Source organism: Adiantum capillus-veneris, chromosome 20 (genome assembly GCF_014529385.1).
Source record: "Adiantum capillus-veneris isolate H3 chromosome 20, ASM1452938v2, whole genome shotgun sequence".
Classification (NCBI taxonomy): domain Eukaryota; kingdom Viridiplantae; phylum Streptophyta; class Polypodiopsida; order Polypodiales; family Pteridaceae; genus Adiantum; species Adiantum capillus-veneris.
The window spans coordinates 107,157,871-107,167,773 of NC_140950.1; the positions used below are offsets into that span (position 1 = coordinate 107,157,871).

Sequence of the window (9,903 nt, forward strand, 5' to 3'; positions counted from 1 at the left end):
CTATTTTAAAAAATAACATGGTTGACTTTTGCTATCTTGCTATCTTTTACATCCAAACAAACCAAAGGGAATCCTGTGAGATTCCTCTTAACATTGTGCTAAGAGCCCCATTCCACCGAGCGACACAAGGGGTTGGGAGGAAGAGACTTTTTCATGCTCTATAAGCTTGTTTTCTGATCACGCTGAACACACAAGAGTCCTGCGTTGCAATTGCACAACCTACCCTCTCAAAAAGCTACACTTCATTTCAACTTGGGAGGCCTTTCTTTTCTTGGCAAAATCAACTCACTTTCCTTGTATGTGCTGTAAAGATGCAACTTGCGAAAAGTTTTTGTAGAGGCTGGAGTGCAAGTGTGCAACCCCTCTATGCACTATACAAGCTACGCAAGACCATCCCTTGCTAAGCGAGACGGAACAGGGCTCTAATGTATAATTGGGCGCCCTATTTTTGGAATTCTGCTTATTAGTACCATACTTGCAAACCGATGTAAATTGGAAAAAATTTTGGCGCTTGGGGCCACATCGATGGCACTAAAGACAGGTTAACCTAAAGTCTACGAAGTTGAGCACGATTGCAGCCGCTGCGACCTAGTATACTAGTATATATACTAGTAACCCTGAAAAGCGAGAAATTGCAGCAGCCCCCAGCAAAAATCTGGGCTCCCATAATACTAGGATGAGACTTTAGAAACAGAAACAAATTCTCTTCGGCCAACAGTAAACTTTATCTCGCCATGTTCTCACTCAAGCATCTATCTCATATATGCGTGAAATCTTGCTGGGAAACAATACATCGAAGGCCACTTTCCCGTGAACACTCGAATGGGCTGCTCTTCTTGCCCTGATTCCCTTGACGCTGCATTTTGGCATGAAAACATCACAAAAGTCTGGCAACAACTAGAGCACATTATCATATGAGAAGTACTGTTCATCAGCAACAAATTCAAGCCTGCAACATTATTCATCACAACTGTCAAACCAACAATTCAATTAAACTACATATTTTGAGCCATTCCCACTGTCTCGTACTTTTTGATGAGCATCTGCCTGCATCGAAGAGGTACACAACCTCACTCACGCAGCCATTGCATTTTCAACGGAGCATAATATTGTGTACAATGCAGTTTTCCTGAAGTATAACGTTACAAATCAAATGTGTGAAGACATCTATCTATACATGCTTATTCACAACATTAGTCAGTCCAACAGGCTCACTAAGTTTGTCACCAAAATACAGCTAGGCCCGTGCTCATTGAGATAACAGTTCGGCTCTCTACCCAATTGAGACACAAGAAAAAGTCAAGGGATCAATCTTTGACGTCTGTCACACCCCCTGGAGCAATCTGGAAAACGTTCTCTTGGTCGTCAAGGCTTACAAAGCAACAAAGAAATTAAAGGTTTAGGAGACAAGACCAGGCTTCGACATAAAAGGATATTGCTTCTGCTTCAGGCAGATTGGGAGAGTCAAAAACTTTGCAGATTCTTTGTTCACCCTTGCCTTTTCTGAACATCAGCCTCACAGTTGAAGCGTGAGCTAGCACATGACCCCCTGCTGGCTTCTTAGGATCCGCCAGAAATGTACCGCCTCCAGGATCAGCAATCACTGCAAGATAAGCTTATATGAGAATACACCATGCAAAATCCTTTGCTGATACGATTTAGACCCAGTAATATGTAGTTCGGGATGCCTTGATTTGTCATGTAAACGGCAACATTAAATTCTTCTGCTATCTTGGTAAGCCTCGACAATACTTGAGCTAACTTTTGCTGCAAAATACATATCACAAGCATTAGATGAAATTGAGTTTTTTCCTGTTGAAACAAATCAATTCAAATTTTGCACCAGCAAACTGTACCTGGCGCTCTGCCAGTTCCCCACGACCGCTAAAATCTACTCTGAAAAGGGCCGTGATGGAGTCAACAATCTGCAAAAGTGAAAAAAGGCGACCTGTTGAACTTTCGGCTCAATCACATGACAATTTTGGCCCGTAATAAACTGACTGCAGCACATCATGGTACCAAAAGCCTAAACGGTTCCTCTGACATCTTAGCAGCAAGCCCGAGCAACAAATTGAATTGGTGCTCATGTGTGTAGGCTCGGGCATAAATAATCTGAGGTAAAGAACATGAGGTTAGACTTAACGACATGCTAGAACATATTATTCAACAGGACTTACATTATCAAGAACGGCCACTGGATCTAGCCCAAATCTTTCAGCAATGGGAAAGATCCGATCAGGTCGACTGAGGGTTTTTATCAAGGTTCAAAACTTTTAGTTCCATAGCGTATGAAAACCTAAGCTACCTAGCAATGATATGGGTTCACAGGCAGAATTTATAATATGAGGCTTACAGGGGCCAGGCAAGAATATGTGCAAGGATACAAGGTGCCCTCTGTATCAATGTAAGCCACCTTTCCATTCCCCCCATGCATATTAAGTGGAAGCTGTCAAGTGAAAATTAAAGCACAGCTGAATCTGATTAAACAAAACGTTCTATTCTCCCCAGAGAAACAAATAGCAGCAGCAGAAAATGCGGCTAGCTTTTAGCAAAAATATGGCTTTAAGATCACCTGTGTGGAGACACAAAGCGTATGAGCCAATTGTGTCTTTCCTGTTCTGTATAGAAAGATGGAACTGGTAAGATCCATGCGACACATTGGAAATGCCCATTGGAAGCTTTATGTTATTTTTCTAGATTACCATACCTGAACTCTCCAAAAGCCTCTGTCAAGGCAAGCGTTTCTATTCCACCTTCATAGAGCAGAAATACATTTCAAAATCTTCAAGACTGCAGAGTCAAGTCTGGTTAACTTGAAAACTATTACCACCAAGAACTTCATCCAATGCATGGGAACCAGTCGTTATATGGACCACCGATTTACGCTGTAAGATACAAATTTTGAGAAAAGGTAGCTGAAATCTTCTTTCAATATTGCCTGTGCTGCTAGAAAGAAAATATAGATCATAGTCTTACCCTGTTAAGGATTTCATTTCCAGTGATGTAGCCAAAATGCTGCACATATCAAGACAGTAGAATTTGTACAAATCTCAAAATTGCATCGGCTCAATCGATTTACATGAGTTTCACTTACAACTAACTTCTCTGTGGCCTCAACTATCTTATCTACTTTAGCCTCAGATAGGCCTTTAATTGCAGTCAGCGTCTGTCAATAAAGTTAATAAAAACAACAGTCTAGGTCAGAAAGTTAGTGATTTGTAAGAGATAAAAACAACTTTAAACCATGAAGGCCAAAAAATTACCTTTTTAGTTTGCATGAGCAGGCCATTGCAAGTGTAAATACCTGCATCTTGCAGTTTCTTTATGTCACCAGCGTTGATGCCTTGTGCAGTAACTATTGACACAACAAACCAAATTAAAGAGATCAAGCTGCCTAGCTAGTCATTAGCTAAGAGATTGAAAAGGCCAAAGGTAGTTTGTGAATCAGCTGCACACGTTTTTCAATCAGTTCAAAGGAGTCCTCATCCTCAATATCAGCATCCAAAGTGTCCACTAATGCATGGTCGTCTCTGAGCAGCAGAAAAGGTGAATCAACTTGCACAAAACATGCATGCGTCTTTAGGTTTGCAGTTCAACTAAAAGAAAAGGATTACTTTATTTCGACAAGGTCCATAGCTCAGGCTGCTGAAGGATTGAAGACGAGACTGTTATGCAAAACTTGTGCACCTAATGACACAAAAAATATCAATTTTCGCCGAAGCAGGCACGATAAGTAGATCATGAACGAAGAAGTTCAGAGAAGAAGCAAGGCTAAACGTAATTAGAATGCTCTATGAAAGTTAGCAAGTACTGTGAAGGATCAGCTCAAAGACATGAAATCGGCGAGTGAATGAACTAGGGTTGCAGAAGGCGAGCAGGTTTACCTGTGCGTAGCACCAGTACTTCGCGTCGAGGCTACTAAGAGCTAGAGGAAACGCAGCAAACGCTGAAGTCGCCTTTCAAATTATACAACCTTCCCGCCAGTCCACGTGGCGTACAGAGGGTCGAGGTTTGAAAAGAGAAACTTCAAAAGGTCTTGAAGGAGGAAAATTAGAATAACCAATCTTGGGTGACGGCAAGCGACACATTTTTGGCTCCAAAGGGCTCTAAAGGGGCAAAGCTCCAAAGTGAGAAAGCCTTTCTAGCAAGATTGGCAGCTCATGTAGCACTGTCACACACTTATTCTAGCGAGATTGGCAGCTCATGTAGCTCCAAAAGAACAATCTAGAAGGTTTGTTCGACCGGTCTTGAACTCTAGACCAACAATTCAAGAGGAAAAACATCTCTTATAAGTCCAGCTTTGAACTCAAGATATGATGAGACAAAGAAGGACAACCAATCATTGACATTTGGGTGATAAGATAGTTATTCCATTTCTCTTCTTTTTTTTTTGCTATTTTGATGAAAAGGTGTTATTGTATTGCACCGACACACCCACACTTGCATGCCACAGGGGTTGAACCATTGTGGGTGTGCTTAATGCCCCTCGCCTTTACTGCTAGGCCAACTCTTCACTCCGATTCCCTTTCCTTATTTTCTCTCTCTCTCTCTCTCTCTCTCTCTCTCTCTCTCTCTCTCAAGCATGCTTGTTTGGATATGTATGTGAAAATGATGTTTGGTTGTGCACACAAAATTGTAACTTATGGTAAGGTGAGCTTATGCCTAAATAAATCTAGAGCTAATTAAAGCTTATTGGCATCAAAGCTTAAGGTTTTTTTCTCTCTTTCATAAGGTAGAGAATGGTCCTAGCATATACTCTTTGGCAGTAGTAATGGCTTTTCTCTAGCATCTGAGCTATTTGATTAAAGGAAAGAGAAAAAAAAGCATAGGGGGTAACACTAGATTGGTAACAGGACACGTATATGTCCTGTTAACAAAGCAATTTTCAAGAATTATTGTAGGAGATGCTAATTTACTTTTTTAATGTTTGATATTCACAAAGATAGCTTATGAGCTGGAAAAAACTTTGAATTTTTTTGGGCTATTAATTTTGGCTCTAACATTGTGTTTGACAAGGATTTTCCAACCTAAACTGTCCCAAAAAACGTGTGCTATTTTTTTACCTTTTTCATAAAATTGACCATAGACCATCCTAGAACGCCTCTATGTGGCTTCTAGGGTGTTGCATAATTAGTCTTTGCCTAATGCTTCTAAGGCATGACAAGGATATATATTCAAAGTTATTGCCTAATTAGCAAAAATTTACCATGCAAATTTAAGAAGAAGTTTTACACTTTCATGAATTTTTTCACTACAAGAGGTTGTGTGCTCTTGTGACGCTGTTAGCGACGGAAATACACTGGGTTTTTATAACCCCCGGCGTCGCTAAAACCGTCGCTACGAGAGCGTCGCTATAAGCGTCGCTATATGCGTCGTTATATAGCGACGCTCATAGCGACGTTTACACAGAAGACTATAGCGACGCTCATAGCGACGCTACAGAGCCATAAATAGCGACGGTTATAGCGACGCCCGAGAGAATTTTTTTTTGGTGGCAGGGCATTCCATCAACCATATTGTACTTGATTCACGTTTTAAAAAAAGTGCAAGGGTAGATAATAGACCTAAAATAGTCACCCACAAGACGCATTGTTTGCAAAATTGACAATTGTACACATCATAGGCAAAACGAGTTGATTGGCAAATGTAATAATGACAATTGTACAACATCATAGGCATAAAGAATTGATTGGCAAAAGGAACTGCGGTGACAAATGTAATAATATACATGGTTCAAAAAGACGTATAAAATCCGTCTCATGATACATAAGCTATGAGAAACCCTAAACTAATGCTATCTAGCTACGGCTAAACTGACGTCGTCTAGTCAGACGTCTCATCGCGTCCAAGCAGCGTATCTGTCGGATTCTGCAAAAAAAAGATAATAAGACAGCTTTCAGTAAGTATAAACATATAACGACATTTATAAAACAATACAAAAAATAGAAAAGAGTAAACCCTAATACTAACCATGCCGCCGCGAGAACTGAGAATGTCCATCAGGGCGTTTAAGCCCTTTCTGCCTGCGTACTCGCGCTCGTACGGTGTGGGATCACGTCCTGTCATCGACCACTGTCAAAACATACAAAGATTTCATTATGTTAGAATTAAAAAACTCATAAACCCTAAACTATCGAACATAAAGAGCAATGCGAAAACACTTACAAAATCGGCCTCAAATGATGCCCATCCACCGCTCCCCAAGTGGTGCGAGCCCCTGCCTCTACTCGCGCTCTGGCTGCATCCTTTTGTTGCTTCCACTTGTCGGGATTCTCGCGCGCTGCTTTCTTCGCATTCTTCCAATCTTCTTTGGCCAGCCAATCTGGCCTGTTCCACCCATTCTTGATTGCTTTTTGCACTTCGGAACGCTTGTGTTTGCAGTATTCGCGCATTCGAATCTTCATCAGGTCTTCATTGAAGCGCTGATCCCGTGTTGGAACGGGAAACTCATCATGAAGTATGCTGATGACTCTGTTTTTTAAATCACTTGGTACTTCACTCCATTTGTTTAGTATGTAGTGTCTAAACAGCTGAGAGCAAAGACCACGCATGCGCGAGATCACCTTCTTGCCGTCATCATCCATGATGATGCCGCCGCTGAAGTCGACGGAGTAAGGCAAGCCCTCTGGCCGGTGACGCGTGAACTTGGGTGTCCCGGCAGGGGTCTCTAGCGGCGTGTCAATGGGGGTACGGACGTCAGGTGTCTCCACCGGCGTCTAGGCCCCGAAGCGAGGAGTGTTGAGTGCGGTGGCTCCTGGAGGAGTAGGTAGAGGTGTGTAGCTTCTAGGAATAGTCAGCCGTGCAAAACCTGGCGTAGATGGCGATGTTGTGGCTGGTGTGGGGGCGGACAAAGAAGGGGAGGGTAAAGAGCCTCGTCGAACACGAGGCGGTGTGGAGGCATCGGTGGCGGAATCCCCACAACAACCGCCACCGCCACCACTAGAGCGCCGGTGTCTAGACGAGTGTGAAGCTCGTCTCGTCGACGCCGAAGCTTCAGAGCGCGCCGAATGCTCCGAAAGAGAGGGAGATGCGGATGGAGTAGGAACGCGCGATGATGCGCCAGAGCGATGACGCTCCACGTACCACTGTCTCTGCTGCGGTGACAAAGAAGAAAGAAACTCCTCATCATCCATACCTGCATTAAACACACGAATATTTAAACTTAATATTGAATGAATAGAGTAGACAATGACGCAAAGACCATTAAATACAATGACGTAATGACGCATATAAATACAATGACGCAATGAATTGAGTGATAGAAGAGGCAAGTCAAAAACTCAGAATTTTCAATCAAAAGATGTGAGCGCGAGTAGAAAAGAGCGTTATACACCATGGAAGGTACTTAGAGAGCCAGAGCTTTTACAACACGGAGCAAAATTGTTCAAATACAATATTTGTGGCTTTAAGAGATCTCTCTCTCATCCTCGCATAACTCAGCATAACTTCCTATATCTATATAGAGCTCTCCGTTTAAACACATATCCTCTGTTTCATTTTGTAGCTCCTCTGCATGCACCCCATATAGAGTAGTAGCATCTTGATGCTTGTCTGGCACCACCGCAGCGGCTTCTGATTGAGCATCTTCTCTGATCTCCTCCATTGATGCCGTTGTGATTGGCACATGGTAGCCTTCATACGTCCTTACACTACGAGGGGCTACCTCTATGACGTACCACCAGTTTGATGTAGACTTTGTAGGATGAAATATTACCTGCCAGAGCCACATAACTTACATGAGAGCTTTCAAGCACATAACTTGTAAAAGGGGGATGTTAACTATTTACATACTTACTTGTTCACAATGCTCGGGTAGTACGAAAGTGTCTCTTAGGTCAGTCCATTTCTTAGTAGAATCCACCTCAAGAAAACCAGACTCTCCTCTACGCACAGTAGCGTTGCGACCCTCCATGATTATCTTGAACCATTGCACGTCGAACAAGTCGACAAAAAATCCTCTGTAATTGATCCTCAAAATCTCTTGCAGCGTGCCGAAGTAAGTGAGTTTCGCCACCACAGGATCTGCATCAGAGGAACGTCGTCGACTAGACTGTTTAAATTTTGCCATGATTCCACAATCTTGAGTAAAACGCTTTTTGTCGATCCGTTCCACCCTAAAATGTCGACCTTTACACCATGGTGCTGTGTATGACTTATACTACAACGAACAAAGATTATGAGTGGCCGTTCAAACGTTTAGAAATAAAGTCACTAGCTAGTCGTACATTGCAAACTTACCTTGGTCGCGCAACCCCGAGAGTACTCCCACTCTTCCTCAGTCACTTCGTCACCGCATTGTTGTGCGCTTTTCAATTGGTTGTGCAACCATCTTAAGCTCATAAATGTTGGTAGGCTCTCCAGAACCGTCGGATAGTGCATCGGTGGTCGTCTTCCCCGTCTCCACTCGATTCGTGCCCTTTGTCGCTCTTGCTTTGCATCCTCATATTGTGAAATCCACTTTTGCATCACTGGATTGTGAAGCATGCAAAATCGGTTGATTTTAGCCTCTAGATCTTCCGTCATCTTCTTCTCAACACCGAGATTGCACATGACAATCCCAGATATGTGCTCATCATCTATGGTTCGCCATAGCGTGTCCCGGGCTTTATCAAATCTGTCTAGCCACTCTCCAATGTCCACTAGGGACTCTGATACCAACCAACCTTCTGCCATGCTACCCTCCAGACGTGCCTTTTGACGCACATATCCCTTAAGCGTTTTCATGAAACGTTCTAAGAAGAACATCCATCTGGAATGAACTGTGCCAGCTATTTCCACCTCATCAACTATATTGTGAACAAGAAGATGCACCTGAATGGTTAGCATGGTAGTAGGAAAATGTTTCTCAAACATGCACACAAGATCCGCAGCATTTAGTTTGGCGAATGGTATGGAGTCTACGTTGATCTCCTTTTGTGAGATCCATTGCACCAGCTTTGCAAGTTTGTAGATTGTGTTACGGATGTCGAGAGACAAACATCCCTCAATGGCAACCGGTATAATAAACTGTAAAGTATGTGCAGCAATGATATTAAAGTCCACATTTTATGCAATGATATTAAAGTCCACTATGAACGTACCTGACACATTTTATGCCAATCGTGTGACTTCAAACCGATAAGCTTTCCTTCTTTAGTAAAACACGTTCGGAGCGAGTGCATTACGCCAGTGGGGGTCCGCAAAGATCGAATGGTCTCTTTTACTTTGCGTTCTTGGGCTCCTGTGAAAATCCATGGTGCTTTAGGAAGTTTTATCGATCCATCAGACGCTGTTTGCGGCCAATATTGCTCCATACGATCCACATTTCTAAGGTCAACTCTGGCTCCCAAAGTATCTTTCTTGCCGGTCAGATGGTCCCATAGTAGATTACCCACATTCTTGAATATGTGCATTGGATCGAGCAAGTGATTGATCATGAGTCGGGGCCAGTATGGTAACTTGTACCATAGAGATAGTCTCTTCATCCTTGGAGGCAATCCGTCATCGCACATCTCCTTCTTCTCTAACCATGCTTGTGCAGACATCCTTGGTGGCTCTCTTCCCAAAAAGCCGTCGCGTAACACATGATTCTCTGGAAGATACGCTTGATGACCTTCGTAGATTTGCTTCTTCAGTGAGGGTGCCCTACGTGCATTCAGTCTAGGTCCACATGTGACACATGCTCTGTATCCGCTTGTTTGAAGCCCTGCATGTATACACATGATAATAGATCAACTATGGGAAAAAACAAGATTTACAGTGTCTGAGTGAGGAGTGTCAATAGATCACCTGAGCATTCTGTTAGCCCAGGATAGTCATGCATGGTCCACATTAGAATGCCTCTGATCAAAGCATTCCGTCGTCCTGTGTGTCGGCTCATATCCACCACCTCTATGCCAATCCACAATTGTTGTAGCTCTTCCA

At 42.9% G+C, this 9,903-nt stretch overlaps 1 protein-coding gene across 1 annotated transcript; it reads right to left on the minus strand.

Annotated features, from left to right (window-relative positions):
* Positions 1-1,109: 1,109 nt before the first annotated feature.
* DMC1 (DNA repair (Rad51) family protein) lies at positions 1,110-4,037 on the minus strand. Its single transcript, XM_086491696.1, has 15 exons — positions 3,885-4,037; positions 3,615-3,687; positions 3,457-3,530; positions 3,264-3,355; positions 3,095-3,166; positions 2,977-3,015; positions 2,828-2,885; positions 2,708-2,753; positions 2,573-2,618; positions 2,385-2,446; positions 2,178-2,244; positions 2,020-2,112; positions 1,857-1,925; positions 1,689-1,767; positions 1,110-1,603 (listed from the first exon to the last, which is right to left on the minus strand). Exons 2-15 carry the CDS (start codon positions 3,632-3,634, stop codon positions 1,392-1,394), a joined length of 1,029 nt encoding a protein of 342 aa, XP_086347822.1. The 5' UTR covers positions 3,635-3,687; positions 3,885-4,037; the 3' UTR covers positions 1,110-1,391.
* Between the last annotated feature and the right edge of the window lie 5,866 nt (positions 4,038-9,903).

What these genes read in the sequence shown, in the direction of transcription:
- DMC1 (XM_086491696.1), bottom strand. Translation starts at nt 3,634, where the DNA reads ATGGACCTTGTCGAAATAAA. An exon ending in GAGGCTTTTGGAGAGTTCAG is followed by an intron (nt 2,619 to 2,707) that starts GTATGGTAATCT and finishes CTTTCTATACAG; the next exon opens with AACAGGAAAGACACAATTGG. An exon ending in CGTTTACATGACAAATCAAG is followed by an intron (nt 1,604 to 1,688) that starts GCATCCCGAACT and finishes CTTATCTTGCAG; the next exon opens with TGATTGCTGATCCTGGAGGC.